The 22,304-nt window shown below is 37.3% G+C and overlaps 1 protein-coding gene across 3 annotated transcripts in view; it reads left to right on the top strand.

Moving 5' to 3' along the window:
* popdc1 (popeye domain cAMP effector 1) overlaps positions 1 to 17,685 on the top strand; it is a 30,497-nt gene extending 12,812 nt beyond the window's left edge. For 2 of the 3 annotated variants that reach the window (XM_073871827.1, XM_055209695.2), the window contains one exon: positions 16,763 to 17,685. In XM_073871827.1, coding sequence (XP_073727928.1) covers positions 16,763 to 16,890 — 128 coding nt within the window. In that variant the 3' untranslated portion in view covers positions 16,891 to 17,685. The remainder of the gene's footprint in view (positions 1 to 16,762) is intronic. The other variant, XM_055209698.2, reaches the window with a different exon arrangement.
* The last annotated feature ends 4,619 nt before the right edge of the window (positions 17,686 to 22,304 follow it).

Raw genomic sequence — 22,304 nt, 5'->3', positions numbered from 1 at the left:
ACTGCATAATTCGCTTAAATCAAATGTAGGCTAAACCAAAAACTGGCCAACACTGAAGGAAAAGGAATGCTCTACTGTACAGTAACTGCATCCCAGTTTAGAGGCTCTGACTTTAAAGTCCATGCAGGTCGGTCTATCCTACAGAGAATTTTACTAGTTGGGTCACCAGCTGTTCTCGTTCACTACTCCTGTCGCCAGTGACAGCGGGACACAAGATAACTAAATAATTTTTAAGATAACAAAAATGATTCCAACAAGATGGCATTAAACAGAATTTTTTTATTATGCAAAAAATCTTTAGGATATTAGGTAAAGATCATGTTTCATGAAGATATTTTGTAAATTTCCTACCATAAATAAATCAAACAATATTTTATGGCAAACTGAAGACATAATTTTAAAAATGTCTGTATATTTATTAAAAAGAAAAATGGAATGAAATATTACAGATGATTTGGAAAGGCACACGCCTCTCTATAAAAGACCTCACAGCTGACAGAGCAAAAACCAAGCCATGAGGTCAAAGAAACTGCCTGCAGAGATTGTTCCAAGAATAGAAATAGAAAATTTCCTGCACTAAAGGTTTCCAAGTGCACAGTGGCCTTCATAATTTTCACCCAGCCCATTTGAGCAATCGGAAGAGAAGGACTATAGTAAACTCTGGTCACTCTGACTGAGCTTCAGAGATCAGAGATGGGACAAAGTTACAGACAGACAACCATCACTGCAGCCCTCCAACGATCTGGGCTTCTCCTCAGTGCAAAACACATGAAAGCCACTTTGAAATGTGCCCAAAGCACCTGAAGGTTTCTCAGCCTGTGAGGCACGAGATTCTGATATAACCGAGGCTGTTTACACCTGGCATTAACATGCGTTTTCATCGATCGGATCACAAGTGGACGACGTTAATGTCAGGTGTAAACGGTGTTCAAAACATTTTGAGCTCATCCACTTTCGACCACTTTCAACCACATCCAGAGGTAGTCGAAACCACTTTTGTTCAGATTGCTTTTGTAGTGTAAACACACATGTGGTTGAATGTGTTTGAACAGCCACACGCGACCGCCTTCTCTCCGCCCATTTATCTAATCTGAGGTACTAAACACAAGTTTTACGTCTTTTCTGACTAATGGCGTGAACAGACGGTGAACAGTGCTATTCCATAGTTTCGCTTTGAAAGCGTGTGAAAGTTGCGCGATCCTATTTCATCAATTGCGCTGAAAATTCAGAGAAAGCTCTAACATATACACGTACAAAACACTGTGCAGCATGTTTACTTGCTAAACAAGCAGCAAACTCCGACATAATATTAGTTTGCGTCCATATAAACTCATAATTACTCCCGCTTGCATTTGAATGACAGCAGAGAGACTCGCCCACCGTCTTGACAGACCACCCCTTCACATTCAGGACAGAAGCGGTCGAAAGTGGACAAAAGAGATGGATTTAAATACCAGGTGTAAACGTAATGTGTCTCTCTCGTCCACTTGTGATCCGATCGATGAAAACACATCTTAATACCAAGTGTAAACAGCCCCCAAGATTGAACTGTTTGAAGTCAATTTTAAGCATCTGGAGGAAACAAGGCACCGCTCATCACTGCTCAATAACATCCCAACAGTGAAGCATTGTGGTGGTATATGCTCTGGTGGTGTTTTTCAGCAGCAGGGAATGGGAGAAATCTGAATCGAGCAAAATACAGACACATCCTCAATGAAAACCCCTTTTCAATAGCGCTTAAGACCTCAGACTGGGCTGAAGGTTCACCTTTCAACATGACAATGACTCTAAGCCAGTGGTTCTCAATCCTGGTCCTGGAGGCCAACTGCTCTGCACATTTTGTATGTCTTTCTTATCTGACACACAATGGCTGAATCCCAAACCGCCTACTTCCATACTATATAGTATGCAAAAAGCGCTACTTTGCGTACTATATAGTATGGAAGTAGGCGGTTTGGGATTCAGCCAATGAGATCTCTGCTAATGAGCTGATGATTTGAATCAGCTGTGTTACCTTAAGGGAGACACACGAAATGTGCAGAGCAGTGGGCCTCCAGGACCAGGATTGAGAACCACTGCTCTAAGCACACAGCCAAGAAAACACATGAATGGCTTAGGGTCAACTCTCTCAATGTCCTAGAGTAGCCCAGCCAGATTCCTGACATGAATCCGACCTGAAAATGGCTGTCCACTGATGGTCCCCATCCAACCTGACAGAACTTGAGATTTTTTGTAAAGAAGAATTGCAAAAAATCCTCTAATTCAGGTGCGCAAAGCTTGTTGCGTCATACCAAAAAGACTCTAACAAGCTGTAATCTGGGGTGCTGCAAGGGTTTCTGGGCCCTCGGCTAATTTGTACTCCGGGCCCCATGGCAATATTTTAATAAAATCTGCCTTTTGCCGACCCCGCTCTTCTCGCTTTTCCTGTCACATCGAAAAGGAATTAATTTTCAATAAAAATAATGTTTAAAAAGAAGAAAACATTTAAAAAATGGAAATCAAGTGCCTCACGAGTATTTATTAGTTTTTATTGTTGTTTATATGTCTATGTGGTGTTTTTAATATGCTTTAGGTCAAGCCATGTGGAAATGTATCATTCAACACCATTATATTTTCTCCATTATATTGGTTTCATTCCCAATAGTAAAGGGTAAAGGGTCTGAATACATGCCTAAATGTGATATTTCAGTTTTTCTTTTTAAGACATTATCCGACACTTGTAAAATTCTGTTTTCACTTTGTCATTATGGGGTACTGAGTGAAGAGAGAAAATGTAAATGGGCAATGAAAATTTGCTATGCATTCTCTGTTAAGCAGTTCTACACAATGCACTTTTAAAAATAAATTGAACACCTACAGGAACTCTCCAAAATGAGACATAAAGCATGCATAATTGGCACCATGGATGGCTGTTTCAGTGTGGAGCTCTCAAACTCTTTTGGTTTTGTTAGTTTGTCATGTCTTTAGTTACTGTAACATAATACAGTGGCAGGAAAAAGTATGTGAACCCCTAGAAATAAACTGGTTTTCTGCAGTGATTTGCCATAAAATGTGATCTGATCCTCATCTAGGTCACAACAATAGACAAACACAATGGCCCTCATTTATCATTCTTGCGTAGGATCAGCCGTATATGTTGGCGTAAGATTATGCTTACACTCCTCTCACCGCCTGATTTATGAAGCTGTGTGTACCTTTGATATTCATAAATGCCGCGGCTGAAAACGATCGTCATTAGAATAACACGCCCATATAAATTCAAGTCTCCGCCTCCCCCACGCCCTCATTTAACACCATTGACACACGGAAGACGGCAAAGAAGAGAAACCGGGGAAGTGGAAAGAAACAAAATAGTTTTATTTGGGAGTTTAAAGAGTGGGATAAAAGACACATTAATAATTGCATGACAGTTTGTAATATATATATATATATATTTTTTTATTATTATTAATGACGCTTATTGATATTTAGAAGAATAATTATTTATTATTATTATTATTTACTGTTGCCTACGTCTAAATTCTATGTCTGCTTAATAATAATAATTCGTTACATTTATATAGCGCTTTTCTGCACACATCAAAACGCTTTACATATGAATGGGGGAATCTCCTCAACCACCACCAATGTGCAGCATCCACCTGTATGATGCGACGGCAGCCATATTGCGCCGGAACGCCCACCACACACCAGCTTATTAGTGGAGAGGAGACCGAGTGATATAGCCAATTAGTAGATATGGGGATGATTAGAAGGCCAATGGGCAAGTTCGGCCAGGATGCCGGGGCAACTTTTGTAGTGTGTTGTTCTGTATTTACATACAGTTGTTTGTTAGCTATATTTTATTATTAAGAATTTGTTTCCACGACATCCACATGTTTTACTAGGCTAATTCATAATTTGAAGTAATAATAATTGTAATAGTAATTACGAAATATTATAATAATTAATTCCAAGGAACAAACTGTTGAATATTGGGAACAAATTCTAAATTTATGGCCATACTTTAGACTAAATAAGAAAAAGAAGTGTCCATAACGTAGCATAAAAGATATTTCATGGCCATGATTTTGTCCGCATGTCATCATTATCGGATTCACGGCTCCATTCAACACAAGCATTTTACCTTACCTATTCATGTGTATTTATTTATCATCGAATGGTATGTAACTAGCTTCCCTTTTAATGCATTACCATGTTTTCGTAGCACATCCTTGTGCTTTCTTGCAATGTGCCGCTTCAGATTCCAGGGTGAATATTTTCTAACTTGTACAGTCTCTCCGCACTCCCTTTCAATTTTTTCTTCCTGTGTAATCTTAACTTTAATTTTTACTTTACATTTATGTATAAGGCTTGAATTCCATAACTTATTGCTAGTCGTTTTTACAGATTCTCGAACTAGCAAATTATCAAAGGGCGTTCTGGGTTGAGCGAGCGGTGCTGAGCTTAATGAGGGAGCGGAATTTTCGGAAAGGCGCTCTGATGGTAATATTACCGCACCGCTCAATGTTCCGCTCCGCTCACATGCACTGCCCTGAAAGGTCAGGTAAAGCGCACAGGCTCGCAACTGAAGGAATACATATGCCTACAAATCCAATCTGGTAAAGTCACACAAATTAAACATTAAAGTCCATGTTGCATTAAAAAACACTTAAGTTTATAACTACTATGTTGTTGTTTTTTACAGTGGGTCATAATATATCATATACTATTTTAGTTTGTCAGTGAGTTTTGTTGTCTAAGGAATTTTTTCTGTGCATTTCCGCACTAACACAAAACGTGCGTACACCACCTCCTGAGCTGGCGTAGGATTTCAGCGTGCCGTACGCCAACGTCCATATTGATGAATCCCAAAGTCACCGTGGTTTTGGGTGTACGCCAGCTGTAGGCTGGAAATTTGGTAGGGTACACAGTAACAGGGTAGCCACGATATTAAACTTTCTCCATTTATAGACAATTTGTCTAACTGTGGACTGATGGATGTCTAAACATTTTGAAATGGTCTTGTATCCCTTTTCAGCCTTATGGAGTGCAACAACTCTTGATTGAATAGCTTTAGAGGGCTCCTTGTTTCGAGGCATGGTTCACAAAAGCTGATGTTTCTTAAGGACAGAAATCAAAAAAATGTTAAATGTTTATATACATATATATATATATATATATACTATCGGGGTATGTGAACGGGTAATCGAATTAAACTGGTTCCACCGGTGGTTGCTGGTCAGGCATCGACTGGGCATCTCGTAGAAGGACGGTCAGTAGATCAACGATGTGATGACCTTCATGGTTGCAGGAACTGGGTCTGTTTGTCTCATTGTCCTCAGGGTTGAGGACGAGACAGGGAGAGAGAAACAGAATCCTATTAGCGTAGGGGCTGTTCACATGTAATGCAAGTGTCATACAGTATAGTGGTTTGAGTCAGCTCGGTTCCAGACAGTCTAGCATAAGTATATTACCCAGTATGAGGTATGTGAGTGCTTTGTTCTAGACAAACTAACTATTGCGGGATAAGTACATTTACTGGACATTTTATGTGAATGCTTTTTTAAAGAAGAATGTCTTAAGTTTAGCTTTAAATTGATCGACTGTGCCTGATACTCGAACATTATTGGGTAAATCATTCCAGAGCTTAGGGGCTAAGGATCTACCACCTTTAGACACTTTTGATATTCTAGGGATAATTAAGTGGCCAGAATTTTGTGATGGCAGTGTATGTGATGGATTGTATTCTGACAGTAATTCATTAATATACGAGGGTGTAGCGAATCAGTGGGAGGAGGAGAACGGCGTTATTTTAAACACTATAAACCTCCGACTGAAACACTAGGGGAATTTAAGGGAATTTGGGGAAATTCCAAGATTTAGCTCAACTAGAATAATAAGTACAATTAACTGTAATTAATTATACAAATTATTAAGATTTTAAACTGATTTAGCAGAATAATAATAACAATTAATTAATGTATTTGTCCAGCAAATACTCATAATTGTACATTAAAGAAGTTAGTTCCGTGGCCTTTAGAAAATAACATTCTTACTGCTATAAAGTATTGTGTAGCATGTAGCTTTAAGATCTTAAAGGCAGGTTAAGTGACATTGATTTAATGAGCATTGAACACAGAAACAATTCAATTGTGAAATGCAAAACCGGTTTATTAAACTACGTTACACTACAAAAACACACGATACTAACTACACATATAAACAAACAAACGAGAACATATATGAAAGAGAAATAATGGAAAATTAAGAAAGAGAGAGAGAGAGTAAAAGAAGGGCAATATCACTATAGACTTTACTTCTGCACAAACCATCAGAACTCTAAGAATCACCTTAATTAATAATGTACATCTCGCAAATGTATCGGCAGTTATCTCGAATAACTTTACAGCAACAGGCTTGCGTGGTAAAGTAAAACTCTAGAAGTAGCTTGGTAGCTAACAGTTGTTTTATGTTGAGAACAGCCAACTTATATGTTATTGTCTATCTAGCGTTACTTTGCTAACTTTACTGCTTACAACTGTATCACTATGTAAAGGCTACTGTGTGATCAGAAACAAGTATTAGCAAAAGTCTTACCTCTAACGTAGACGAATGCGTTTGATACCAGATGGCCCCGGCTGTTCGTCGTGTCTGTGAAGGTACATATAGACGGAATTGCAGTGTCCTTTAGCGTGTTTCGCTTCATTCCGAGTACATTGGGTTCGATATCTTCCAGCTTGAAATGGAGACTGCAAACCCTCAGGTTTTTCAATTTTACGGTTTTTAATTTCATTGTTGTCTTCTCTGAACTTTGCGTGGTTAATAGCCCGCAGCCTTTGTTTACACCGCGGCAAATGATGAAAACTTACTGCTTGTCCTTTCCCGGTTTTGGTTAAACATACCGTTACAACGCAACGTATCATCATTTCAATGTGGAAAAGGTAGTATTTATAATAATATATCAACTAAATCGTTGCTGTAAAAAGTTGTATTTTGTCTGTAAAAGTTGTATTTAGCCGAGTTGAATCTCCCTCCCTCCTGCCGTCTCAAACCGGTAGGCGTGACTAGGGAGTGGCCTCGTAGAGCAGCAAAGCAATGCATTCTGGGACTTGGTGTTTTTCATTCACATGAGCCAAAAACCACATTTTCTGACTTTTCTCGGCCTAGAAGGCACCAATTTCTAAAATAACTTCACAGTTCTACTACATAGGTGACAATTTAATAATATATTCAAATTTCAATTGGATGAAGAAATCCTTTAAGTAAGATTCTGTGATCTATTCAAAGGCTGCACTAAGGTCTAGTAACATAAGGATTGAGATTTCACCACGATCGGATTTTAAAAGGAGGTCATTTGTAACTCTAAGCAGCGCTGTCTCTGTGCTATGGTGGGGCCTGAATCCTGATTGGAACTTTTCATATGTACTATTATTTACTATGAATGTGCGTAGCTGGCTGGCCACTACTTTTTAATATTTTAGAAAGAAAAGGTAGGTTTGAGATTGGTCTAAAGTTATTAAGATCTCCCTGGTCAAGGTTTGGTTTTTAAATGAGCGGTCTAATAACTGCTAGTTTTGGCGCTTTTCCGTTGCATAGTGCCCCGCGGTTTGGTTTGGTTTGGGTCGGGTCAGCTTACTTTTGGGAGCTTTTCCATTAGGTACACAACGTGGTACCCGATACTTTTTTCGTACCACCTCGGTTGGGCTTCCAAGCGACCCGAGCTGATACCAAACGTGACGCGAAAACACTGAAGATCACTGATTGGTCTGACAGAATCGTCACTACAGCGTCATCACTATATGTAAAGTTTAGCTTTACCTCAGTGTGCTGTCTCGTACAAACATGTTGTCTTCTGTGCTCTGCTAAGTTTCCAAACTCCCTTTTAGCAATAAAAACATCCACAGAATCAGAGAATCAGGGAGACCATAACAGTTTTTTCCATTCTTGCAGTTTGTGGTGGAACATTCGCGACGCGCACGTTCGCATAGATGCTTAAATGCAACTATGAGGCTCAGCGGAGCGCCGTCGGCTGATGCCACTGGTGTTTGAACAGAAACTGTCAGATGAGACAGAGGTAGTGATAAACGCGATGTGCAAACAGCTATTTGTGGTGGCTAATTTAAATTTTGTGGTGGACTGAGAAATAAATAATGTATGGGAATGTACAACAACGCTCTTACTTGTATGATGTAAAAGCAGTAGGCAGCGCAAATGTAATGACACGCCTATAATCCCTCCCACTGCGAAGTGATAATAAACTCGATGGAAAAGCTAACCACGCCAAAGTGAGGTGAGCTGACCCGACCCAGACTGGACTAAACCGTGGGGTGCTATGCAATGGAAAAGCGCCATTTGAAAGCTGTTGGGACGTATCCTAATTCTAGCGATGAGTTAAAGATATTTAGTACTGGGTCTGACACTACAGGAAATACCTCTTTAAGTAATTTTGTGGGAACGGGGTCTAATATACAGGATGATGATTTAGATGATGTTACTAATTTAGAGAGCTCTTCTATTGTAGTAGGTTTAAATGTGTCAAGATGTTCATATGGTAATCTAGTGTTAAATGTACTATTGGGTAGAGGTGTGGTTGCTTGCGTAGCTTCTATGTTTTCCCTAATAACCATAATTTTGTTAATAAAGAAGTTCATGAAGTCGTTACTATTGTGTTGGAGTTTACTATTGGTTTCTGTTTGTTCTTTGTTTCTAGTCAGTTTCGCAACTGTGCTAAATAGGAAACGTGGGTTATTATGATTTCTTTAATAAGCGTACTGAGATAGGTAGATCTGCCGGTTTTTAAAGCCGTTCTGTAGTGTTGAACGCTCTCTTTCCCAGAGGTGGGACAAAGTCATTGTTATGCAAGTCACAAGTAAGTCTCAAGTCTTTGCTTTCGAGTCCCGAGTCAAGTCGAGTCAAAGACGAGGCAAGTCCCGAGTCGAGTCACAAGTCAAAGCCAACAAGTCTCAAGTCGAGTCCAAAGTCCTACCATTTTACTTTCGAGTCATTTCAAGTCCTCTTACCACAGAAATAAAATGCGTGCTGTGGACAGGTGGAGGGAGGCCCCTATAGTGCATTGCATTCACAAAAGATCAAATTGGCCAAAAGTCTGTCAGTCATTTGTGCGCGATAGGGACGCAGAATGATGCCACCATGGCTGAAAACTCGCTCCACTGGAGAACTAGAAGCAGGCACTGCCAAGACTCGGATGGCTACTTGAAAGAGTGAAGGAAGGGGTCTTTTTGTTCAGTGCCCAGCAGTGTTGTTGTTGGCAGCTCTTTTAGTTTTAGTCTTAGTCTTATGGACGAAAATGCTTTTTAGTTTTAGTCACATTTTAGTCACTTACAAACTTGATAGTTTTAGTCAAGTTTTAGTCGACGAAAACACAAAAAGGTTTTAGTCAAGTTTTAGTCGACGAAAACACAAAAAGGTTTTAGTCAAGTTTTAGTCGATGAAAACGCAAAAAGGTTTTAGTCAAGTTATTTCCCATGAATTGATGCTCTTCTAAAATTTTTGCACATTGGCTATTTTCACCAGTAATAAAGTAATGGTTTGAGTTTAAACAGCAAAACAATTTGAGCTACTAAAACATTACACACAGATAAAGTGGTAACAGTGGATCACTGTTTTACTCCAAAAAGCCAGGAATAAAAACACCTACTTTAGCAATTGTGGCTTTATTTGACAAATTGCTGAAGTGCAATGAACAATGTGCCCAAAATATAAGCTATTGAGGAACACATACTTATGCTCGACAACTTGTGCTTTAACTTGTCTGTCAGTGCAAGCACAAGATGCATATTATTTGTAAACACAAACATCATACAACCCTGTCTATCTTTAACTTGTGCAAACTGCAAAGTTGCAATTTTGAAACAAAATAATAAAATAAATAAACAATACTGAGGAGCATTGAGGATAGGTTGTTAGGAATGCATACTTGAATTTAAAGTAGGAAACAACATGACACTTGAAGTGTTGAACATAAAAATGAATAAGACAATCCCTAAATACTGTAAACACTGTATTTGGTCTTTAAAGAAAGCAAACTTACTTACTACAGTTTTTTGCAGTCACTTTGCTGCTGTTTTCGGAGCCTTGATGTCGTTTTTCACGGCTCTGGATACAAAACTCAAAACGGTAATCACTTGTAACACAGGCTGTCTAGTGTTCAAAACATTGCATTGTGCATTCACATCTTTAAAGACATCTTGCACTTGCACAATCATTGTTTCAAAACACAAATTTACTGTGAAATACCATGGAAACATAACTATAGATCACCCACACACAAGCAACTGATAGTTTCACTAAGTAATTGTTTGTACAATCATTAAGTATTGTAGAACAAAATTGGTGATACAGATTTCATTATGGTACATGTAGAGCAAATACATATCTGTAAAAGTTCTGCAGTAGTAGAGAGAATACGACAGACACATTGGAATCATTGAACAAAGTTTGTAATGTATTGATGAAAACACTACAGTACAATCACAACATAGGTCACATCATTTCACAATCTGCACTCAATCATCAGTAACAAGTTGGCAGAATTGGACAAGCAATTACAAGGGCCTGCATCTATACAGTACAGTGATAATTGGTTCATGCTTATTGGTTACAATGAACCTCATTATCTTGAAACTTTCATGATTTTCAGTAAACATGGAAGATTCTTTGTCTGTTTCCATACAACTATTACGAATAATGCAACAGTTACTTATCATTTTGGGCAGTTGTATTGATTGATAGTAAGATCATTGTAAGAAAATGAATAGACACTTATTTGAAATGTAATGTGTGAATAGCCTTTTGAAACAGTAGTACTTTGATGTTAAGTTGTGTCATATTGAACATGTGATTTTGGTTGAATGAACAAATGATCCAAGTTTTATGTGTATTGTATCCAAGCAATTGAGAAAAGAGTTAAGAGTTTTGAAAAATGTGCATTTTGATCTTTGGTTGTGAGTTTTGTGTCTAGAGTTGTGAAAAATGACATCAATGTTCTGAAAATAGTAGCAAAGTGATTGTAAAAAACTGTATTTGAAATGTGATGTGTGAATAGCCTTTTGAAACAGTAGTACTTTGATGTTAAGTTGTGTCATATTGAACATGTGATTTTGGTTGAATGAACAAATGATCCAAGTTTTATGTGTATTGTATCCAAGCAATTGAGAAAAGAGTTAAGAGTTTTGAAAAATGCATTTTGATCTTTGGTTGTGAGTTTTGTGTCTAGAGTTGTGAAAAATGACATCAAGGTTCTGAAAATAGTAGCAAAGTGATTGTAAAAAACTGTAAATAAATAAAAACAAAGTTGGTTTAACACAATGAATTAGAGGAGGGCCCTACCTCGAGTGCAGTCTCACAGAAAGCCCAAACAGAATAGGCCTATCACAGTAACATATCTGTAAAAAATTTAAAAGAGTAGTCCACTTTAAAGATGGGGTCCATTGACTTTTCATAGTAGGAAAAAAATACTATGGTAAATCAATGGGCCCCATCTTTAAAGTGGACTACTCCTTTAATGCTCGTTAAATTAGCCTAGTGATCTCGATTCAGTTTCAGGAAAGCACTTCTTTCTAAAATGACTCGTGCTCTATTACGACGGCCACGACTGAGGTCACCTGTAATGCTAAAGACTCTCTCAGAAGTGTTGTTGTTGTGTGGAGTCTGGTGCGCGTGCGCGGCATGGCGGCAGCCGGGTGGTGGGCGTACCCAAAACAAGGATAGTAATCGGCAGCATGAGCATTGCTGATACTTTATTTTTTAGGTAAAAACAGGCAGATTTCACGCAAATTAGGCAGAAATGACACACATTGTGAACGTCAGACTTAAAATCATTTTCGTTTCGTCTCGTCAACAAAAACTCGAAAGCGTCTCGTCAGGTTTTAGTCACCTTAGAGTCATTTTTAGCTAGTCATTGTTGCGTTAACGTCATAAAAAAAAGGTGCGTCAACGAAATCATCGTCATCGTTGACGAAAACAACACTGGTGCCCAGAACAAAAGGGCATACTGTCCTTCTGCCATGTCAATGTAGTCACTTAGCAGTGGTGTAGTCTAGATTTTTGTTTTGCCTTTGACCCTTATGCTCACTCGTCCCAGCGCGACACCCCATATGCACCACTACACTCACAGATGCATACAGTATAGATATTCATGTATCTGAGAGCATTCTGAAAGTTTACTCATAAACACATAAACTGAATGTGTATGAACATGTCAGTTTATTATAAGAGAAAAAAAGACTTTAATAGCCAATTTGCATTTACAGCTGGGGAAACTGGACTGATTTTTAGACTGGTTTAGTGTTAATTAACATCTAACTCAGGGACAAAAGCTACTCGACTGTTAATTTAAATTAAATAAACTGTTAACAATCTTCAAACCATGGCTTACACATGCATTGAAGGAGAAAAAAATCCACTCTTTCAATAGCTATTATCTGACAACTATTGATAACATTACCATGTGTAATTTAATGGTGTAAATGTTTTTATTTAATACACATTCAAGATGACCATGAATTAACTCTAATTTGCATAGTTGATATAAAACGCTTATTTGCATATAATACAAGCATTGTCTAAAAATGAAAATAGCCTTTTACTTAATTATTATTACAAGATTATCATATTGCCTAATATTAGACACCCAAATCAAACAGAAGTTTAAGATTATATACATCTTGAACGTAGATATATAAATGAACACAGAGGAGGAAAGTTTACACTGTGAAGCAAAAGCTAACATGCAGCTAAAAACCATCAGGATATAATCAAGGGCTTATTTTACTGCATTTGGAGCATTACCTCCAGATAGAGTAATAAACTGGACTGATGATTTAAATGATCTTTACTCACATGTGCGTTGTTAACTCTCCAGATTTTATGTTGCAGCACTCGTTCACTTCACATGGATTGTTTGTTTACAGTGTCGCGTGAGCAGCTACACTGCAGGTTCGACTTCATTTGGCGCTAAGCAGACCTCTTGGTGATGTCAAAGTACAGCGAGAGCGATTCAAAGCAGATTTCTCCATGTGATAACTGGAATCACTCTCGCGGTACTTTGCTGTCACTCGCCAGTGACGCCACATCGGTCTGCTCCCCAGTCACTTTCGCGCCGCTATAGTAATTTCATATGCCGATCGGATCGCGCAGTCGGCAGGAAGTCAAACACACCAAATATATAGCATAATATGTATATGCATTTCAACCTGCTAAAGTAGCAAGTGTAGCATGCTGGTCAGTGCTTCACTATGACTAAAAGTTTGAAATGTCACAAAACCATGCTGTTACGCATCCTCGCGCTATTTTTAGTGGGTATACGGAATTCCTTGACAATTCCTAGTGGGTATAAGGCGTGTACCTGCGTGTCACGTAGACTACACCACTGCTGAGCTGTACTGCTTGTACAGTCCCAACATCCAAACCAACGTGGGACTACAGTGATTGGCTGTCGTGCAGGCAGCGCGCGTGCTCTCTGCATGCAGGTTGTGCACATTTTTCCCCAGGTTTTCGTGTGAAGTAGAAAGTCTTCTCGAGTCATAAGGCGCAAGTCCAAGTGAAGTCACAAGTCATTGATGTTCAAGTCCAAGTCGAGTTGCAAGTCTTTGTACATTTTGTCGAGTCGAGTCTGAAGTCATCAAATTCATGACTCGAGTCTGACTTGAGTCCAAGTCACATGACTCGAGTCCACACCTCTGCTCTTTCCATGCTGCACGCCATACCTCTAACTTTGTGCTTCTGTAGTTTTGTTCCATTTTTCTAGTTACTTTTTTAAGGGCTGCAGTATGATGGTCATACCATGGAGCTGGCGTTTTTTCTTCAATTCTCTTTTTTCGAATGGGAGCAACGGCATCCAGTGTGCTAGAACAAATGTTGTTCAAGTTTTCTATTGCAATATCTAGATCTTCACGGTTATCTGCTACATGTTTCATTTGAGACAGGTCTGGAAGAGTGCTAATAAAGCTTTCTTTAGTGGTGGAAATTATTGTTCTGGCTAATCTGTAGCATGTTGTAGACTGAGTGATCCTATCTAGAAGTACCGTGTATGACACAAGTTAATGGTCTGAAATGGCATCGCTCAGGGGTGATATTTCGATGTCATTAATATTGAGTCCGAGTGACAGAATTAAGTCTAATATGTGCTTACGAGTATGCGTGGGCCCTGACACATTTTGTCTGATGCCGAGAGAATGTAGAACATCCATAAACGCACGTCCTAATGCATCTTTTGTGTTATCCACATGGATATTAAAATCACCAATGATAAGAGCTTTATCTACAGTGACTGTAAGCTCAGACAGGAAATCTGCTATTTCTTTAAGAAAATCTGTGTGGTGGCCCGGAGGCCTGTAGATGGTTGCTAAAACGAACGAAAGCTGTTTGTTGTTAAGATCATTTATTTCCATATTTAACAGTATTATTTCATATGATTTAAATTTTAGTTCGGATTTATGGTTTACTTTAAATGTTTTGTTGTATATTGTAGCTACACCACCCCCTCTCCCCTTTAAACGAGGTACGTGTTTATAATAATAGTCTTGTGGGGTGGATTTGTTCAATCTGATGTAATCGTCTGCTTTAAGCCAGGTCTCTGTTAAACAGAGCACATCTAAGTTTTGGTCAGTAATTATTTCATTGATAATAGGTTCTTTATTGGTAAGCGATCTAATGTGGAGAAGGCCAAATTTTAACATTTGAGCTTCATCTGTTAATGTATTGTGTTCTAATTTTATGTTAATAAGATTTGTACAAGACGAGGTAAACGGTGCGCTGTATTTTTTTGTTCGAGGAACAGACACAGTCGAAATGTGTTGAAACTCTGGTAAAAAAGGCTCTATGTGCTGGGCTATATGTGATCTAGACATGTCAAGGCAGCGAACAGACGGATGGGTAAGCCGATCTGTCTGTGACCCATAATGGGTAAATATTGGACAAAACACATGCTGGGTTAAAAATTACCCAATGTTGGGTTGTTGTTATGTAACCATGTGGTATAATAACCCATCAGTTGGATTTTTAACAACCCAGCATTGGATCAATTTTAACCCAGTGGTGTGTTCTGTCCAACATTTACCCATTATGGGTCAAAAATAACCCAGCTATTTTTAAAGTGCAGTTACTTTGTTTTTTGTTTAAGAGAATTTATGTAACTTTTTATTTTCACAACTCTTATCATTTTATATTAATATTTAAATACAATAATACCACATTATAATGTGTACAAGATAGCTTTCTATATATGATTGTAGAATCTGACAATCAACATTAGAGCGCCACCCTCAGAATGAATTATGTAAGAACACTAAACCTCTGTACACAAACACTACGATATGTTTTCAAATTTAAAGGACAAGTTCGGTATTTTACACTTAAAGCCCTGTTTTCAGATTGTTTATGATGAAATAGAATGGTTTTGACTGAAATTTCGACATATGCGGCTGCCCAGAGAATTTTTGGGTGTTTGTGTTTCAGCTCCTACCTTTACAATGGGTTTAATGGTGCACTGGAACAATCCTTCCTAAAATGCATATTAAACTTTCGTTTACAAAGACGTGAAACTCACCGAGTGGTCAGGGGTGTCACTGGTATGCTCACACAAAAATCGCTGCAAATTACGCATTCCAACAGGTTTTATCGTAGTTTTTGTCAACTCCATTGACTTGTATTAGTTGTGCTGTGAGGTACGGTATTACTCCGCGCCGGGAACTTTGTTTCTATTCTTGCAATTGGCAAAGGCGGATTATTGCCACCAACTGTGCTGGAGTGTCTATTATTCAAGCTCTAAGCGGAAGAATGTACGGGTGTGAGGCGTTTAAAAAAAAGGGCCACAAGTTAACAACGAATGCTAAAACACCTGTTGGAAAGCATCTTTTGCAGCGATTTTTGTGTGAGCATCCTTTTTTTTCAGTGAACGCCCCTGACCGCTCGGTGGGTTTCGCGTCTTTGTGGGCGAGGGTTTGGTGCATTTTGGGAGGGATTGTTCCGGTGCAGCATTGGACCCGTTGTGGAGGTGTGAGGCGAAACACAAACACCCGAAAATTTTCAGGGCAGCCGCATATGTCAAAATTTCAGTCAAAACCGTTCCATTTCACCATAAACAATCTGAGAACGGGGCTTTGGGTGTGGAATACCGAACTTGTCCTTTAAGGCTAGTCTAGACTAAAACACATGTTTGAGCACATGTTCGAGCTGTCTCAACTGATGCCAGTGACATTGATTTTTCTCGATATACACACCAGTAACGTCTTGTCCAAAGCTTTATAATGTTTATAAAAGGTGCTTAAACATCGTATTTTAACTAAGGCTTAAGGCTGAAGTCTGTTTTTTACATATATGCAAGGGTCCACGAATAGTGCGCGTGACACAATTTTTGTCATCAGCAGAGTTTGCGCGTACTGTACAAGCAACAGATTTTTGAAACCCTGCATACATTGTACGCACATGTGCCTATACGTAACCCATCAAATTAAGGATGGTTTGTAGGATGGCCCCAGCTCACACATTTTGGTTGCTTCTAATTTATGTAATATGCACACTGTGTTGTGTATATATAACAAAGTCGTCATGTGTTGTTTGTGTGTTTTTTGTTTATCTCACTGTATTATTGTAAATAAATACCTTGAAGTGAATGATTTCTCAAACTACTTTTACTGCTTCTTTTTTATTTACTGTTTTTGAATGAGTGAAGTTTTTAACTTTCTGTTTAACCACATACTGTTATGATGAAACTTTACTTCTTTACATCTATGAAATTTTGACAATGTTTTTTTTCCAGAGAAAACTCTGACAAAAGGATCCGCAACTATGAAGCCAATTGAAGAAGGATTGGAAGATGATGTGTTTGAATCCGAATCTCCCACCACCTCCAAAAACGTTTTCAAGAATTCTAGGAAAGACATTTAAAAACATATTTTACTGCTTTGTAAAGAGTCTTCCTCTTCAGAAACTTAATCCACATCTTACAAGTTTTTGGAAAACAAAAGCATCTCTTGACTGGAAATGAGTTTATTTTTATTAATTTCACTGTTGCTGAAACACAAAGCACACAGAAAGTCAATTGCTTAAACTGATTGTGAAGAAGCAGATATGACCTGATCAAAATAAATATAGAAATACATTTGAACAGTTTGAAGTTTACCCAGAATGATTAGTGCAACTAGTTTTATACGGTCTATCAACAGAAGGTCCAGATTCTATTGGGGTAGGGTCGTGTTTGTTTAGGTGATTTCAAATATTAACATTGGGTTTCAAACAATGTGGACTCCGCGTTTAAAGACTCTTCAACACTACACTGTAGCTTTTATAAACGATTGAGTGTTAAGTGAATATTAAATTGAAGTGTCATTTAGGAGTAACAGTTTGTATGCACTGATGAATTGTTACTTTCAATGTATTTATGTTTGTTTGAAGCATTTCCATTTTTACAACTTTTATTAACAATTATTCTTTTGTCTGCAAAACTCATTTAAAACATTTAATTGTATGACATGAGTTCAAAAGATTTTCAAGATCATGACAAAGGTTTTAGTCAGGTGACCCTGAACAACTATTATAAAATAACAGTATAGTATATACACATACTGTGATCACAACTGTAAATTCATTAAATCTACGAATGAAACAAATGTAAAGTGTAATGTAATGTAATGTTGTGACTAAAGAAAGTTTAAAATAAATCATTTTCACATTTGTTTAGAATTTTTACTTTTTGTCGCATTTTATCATCCAGCTCATGTGATCTCACCATTCAGGCTGCCCGAAGGAGATCCCATTTATCCCCAGTTCTAGTCTTTGTTCATTATTCAGTCCAGCCATCCATTTCAAAAATACTTTTTAAATCAAATTTTATTTTTTAAAAGAAAGAATTTGTACCGAGCCCCTAAAGTGACGTTGGAGTAAAAAAATCAAAAGTTTAGTGTGCTCACGCGAAACCTTCATGTGCAGAATTTTTTTTTAAGTTTAGTTTTGCGTGCGCACATGATAGTTCCCAGTCTCACGTAGATGCGTATAAATAGCACGAAGTGTAAAAATCGTGCAATACATACGCCAAATTCCATTTTGGCGTGCATATGATACGCCAGTCCTTCCCATTCACTTAAACGGTGCATCTTTTTTTGTCGTTTTATTTATTGGTTTCTCAATTTTGTTTGCTTTTTTTTACCATTTTCTCTTGGGTTTAGGGTTAGAACAACTTTTTGTTATATAAAAATGACATCCTAACCCAAACCCCAACTCTAACCCCAACTCCAAGTGACCATGGCTTAAATATGGACAAAAACATGGAGAAACCAGTGGCCTCATTTATAAAGCGTTTTTACGCACAGATTTGATCTAAGACCGTGCGTACGCTCAAATCCACTCAAACACTCAGATTTATAAAACTTGTCTCTGACGTGGAAAAGTACTTACCTCCACGTCAGGTTCCGACTTGACGTACGCACGTTTCCTTGTGGCAATATTGTAGTATTGCAGGTAGGCATATTCGAAACTTTTTGTTTTTTACCTTTTGTGGTCAACATGCAGAAACATTTTTTCATTTATTTTGGAGTTGTCCTTATTCAAAAAAAGAAAAAAAAAATGGTTAGATTTGTGCTCTTTTGTTAGAATTCATATATTTTTCTTAAGACTTTGGAAAATATTTAATTAGTTTTTTTCTCTTATGATATCTTATTACATAAGAAATATTATTTGATTAATGTGTTACTTTTGTTTGCAACGTTTATTATAAATAAATGTAAATATAGTGATTATAAACCATTATTCCGTATTTTTCTATTAGAAGTTAAGCAATAGGCTACCTAAAATCTATTAATAATCTGATAAACAAGAAAGCTGCTAAATGTATTAATGTATGTCAGCATTTCCATGTTTTTATTTAATTATTTTTCTCTTTCATCCCCTGGCTAATGTAAAAAAAGTGTTGAATATGTTTGATAAAAAATAAATAAATATTCGAAACTTTTACAGCGTCAACATCATCTGTATTAGAGCTTAGATCGGGCACAAAAAAACCATAACCGAAGCCCCTGCACGTTGTGTTCGAGCCCAGTCCGACCGACACATTACCGACAACGTTTTAATAGTGCGTCGTGACGTTCTCAACTACAATTCAGAGTTGTTTGAATTAAAGAAATCTGTTTAGAATTATCTTAATGAGCTAATGCAACGAGGACGAAGCATGTAAACTGCGCTGTTTGTTTATTCAGAATAGAAACGTAAAAACATGCAACAATGATGCACACAGAAAATGAACAAACTGTGGAGAAGGCCTTCTAGGCTACTCCAAAATAATTTAACCAGGTTTTAGAATATATTTTAAAACAAAATATGTTGGCCTATTTTGATATTTTAAAATGTATGCCTATTCTAATGCAAAAAGATGGCGCCCATGCTATAGGTTTAGAAAACAATTTTCTAGTTCGTCATCTTTTCAAAAAATATTTAAAAATATAGCAAAATTGTTTCGCAGTGTTTAAGGCACATGTAAATGTTACAGAACATGTGCTTTATTGAATGAAAGTAAAACCGATCGAATTTAATGATTAAAACGACGTGAAAGGAACCAAATTGTGAAGCCTCGATGTATCCAAGCTAGGGACATGCGACATTTAAGAGTGATGGGTATTTCAAAAATTAATACAAATTATTCCCATGCATCGATTTTAATGTTAAACATCTGTACATCCTAACTAATCCATATGGAATATATTCCGACAGTTTAAGATACGATCTTTGAATTTTAAAGTCGAAAATATCTTATTTTAACACCGCCGCGCAGGAGGCATGGCAAACTGAAACAAAACTTTAAAGACACAAATATAATATATGTTTAGCCTACGTGTAAAACTATATTTAAATGAAACCCGTGAATTGAAAGATCCACTAATAATCGCCTTAACTTGAGTGATGGCAATAAAGTTTCCATGTTAGAATTTAGAAATATTAAACCTTAAGCAAACGACAACAAATATGTTTTCTTACCACTCGCCATTGTAGCAATCAGAGAATTTGGCCTTTGAAAATGTAATATTTATATGCTAATGAATTAAATTAGGGGCGTTTACAAGGCGGAGTTCTAAAAGCATTCAGCTGCGCACAATTTTAAGATCATTTGTGATTTATAAACCGCACATCTGGAAAAGAGGCGTACGCACGTTTTTTTGTGCATAGCTCCTTTTCTCTGAAAAAAAACTTGCAAAAACTGTTTATCACTGTTTACTTGACATAAACAACAGACAACTCAGTATGCACTTTACTCAGTGACATCTGACTCGCCACCCACGGTGCCATCCCAAATTTAATGTACTATAATAAACAATTCGTTATGTCCTAGACTCTAGAGCCTAATAAACAGTAACTGTTTAAGTCTTTGTCAAAAAAATAAAATCACATTGTAACATATATCCAAATTTATTTTATAAGATTGAAGAATATGCAATTAATATTTAATTCTTAATTTAATTTTGCCAAAAAATCCCAGTGTTTAAGTAGGTATGTATATCATGCTGTTTCCTTAACAACGTTTATTAACGTTTCTGTAGTTCACATTAAATCTTCTTCTCATTAACAGACAGTAAATCAGTGTGAAAAAAATAGTTTAAGTTTAAAATGCAACCTTACATTATGTCTACATCTGTGCAAGTAATGACCACAGTGCAGTAATGTAAAGTATTCAGCAATCATGACATGAATTTATGTTTTTACCATGTTGGGGTTATTTTCTTTCATGGATTAGGGACCCTGTAAATAACCTTGCCACCCTATTTATAAAAGGTTGACACAAGTTTGCAACTCCTCAGGTTAACATGGAATTGTAGTGTATTGGTGAAAACACTGTCCTTGAATCATTATGTGACACAACTTTTTTTGTGCATGAAACAGTTACAGTGGGCATAATAATACTTTCTTCCTCACTTACCTGTAGCCCGAATAATCACGCGTGTCTTGTTGAGTGAACTTTGGCGCGTTGTACAAAGTGAAACCATCCTATCACACGTAGCAAGTAAAAAGAAGCCCATCAGAAAGTGATGTGAGTTAGAGAGGCGGGACTCAAGAAATGCAAAGCCAATCATATTAGCGATGTGAGTTACGGAGGCGGGCATTGCAGAGAACGAAAGCTGTTAACCGTTTGTGTAACACATAGAGCGTTATTTTTACAGAACGGGATCGCAAAAGATTTCTAATCTCATTTAAATGATTCCTGAAAATAAGTAAAACATAGAAAACACAAGAATAAGACGGACATCAGTGGTTATATATAAATACAGATTAATTGTTTGGTCGAAATTATTGCTAGGGACAATTCAGTCTTCCCTGAATATTGGTAAGGACATGTCCCTAGCGTCCCACCCTAAATCTACGCCCATGGCACTTATACAGCATTTATTCATCTTTGTTAATGTTAATTTCAACAATTATTAATACTTTATTAAAATCTTGTTAATGTTAATGCACTGTGAATGAGTATTCAATCGTTTTAACATGAACAAACAATTAAAGCTTTATTTCTATTAAAGCTACACTATGTAGTTTTTTACCTTTAAATAATGTCTCTAAATTATTTCAGTGATAGAACAACTTTTAACTGGACAAATTGTAAAAAAAAGTTTCTTTACCTCCTTTTTTAAGGAGATTGGTTCAATCGATTCGAAGCTTCGAAAAGTTTCGTTTCTCCCATGACTGGTGTTCAGTGGCTTTAAACAAAGGAGACTTGTGACTCCAACATAGGGACGGCGAGAGGTGCGAAATCGGCAAACAAACAGCAGCGCTCAGCTCGTGCCGTAACTCTTGCATTTCAATCGGCAGTCCAGAAACAAAGCAAACCTCCCCGTCGGGGAATCGAACCCCGGTACCGCTTTATGAGGCTTCGAAACTTTTCAAAATCTATCGCTTTGAATCAATTTGCTCGGAGCTTGTTTCAAACTGGCCAAGTCACGTGATTTTAGCAAACGAGGCTTCATTACGTCATAACTCTTTCGAAACGTTTTGAAAATCCAATGGATCACCACTAGGGGGAGTTGGTCACAAATGACCAGTGTCTCATATGGTAAGGTAAACTCGGGTCAGTCTTATTACGCAAGTTCATAAAACATGCATCCTTCTGGCTAGTAACACTACCATTTTGTTTACTTTTTGTTTATAGACAGATTTAATGACAAAAATGTGCATAATTAAAAGGGGAGATGGTTTTAATGATTTGTTTGCCCTAAATACAACTGAAAAACACACAATACACTTTTAATTATGTCTTAATAAGGTTAAATAATTTTTTAAACATGTTTTAATACAAATCTTGCTATTATTTTGTAAAATAAAGT

The sequence above is a fragment of the Misgurnus anguillicaudatus genome, chromosome 10 (genome assembly GCF_027580225.2).
Source record: "Misgurnus anguillicaudatus chromosome 10, ASM2758022v2, whole genome shotgun sequence".
In the NCBI taxonomy this organism is placed as follows: Eukaryota; Metazoa; Chordata; class Actinopteri; order Cypriniformes; family Cobitidae; genus Misgurnus; species Misgurnus anguillicaudatus.
Note: the sequence above shows the minus strand (reverse complement) of the source record. Positions and strands in the feature narration are given on the sequence as shown.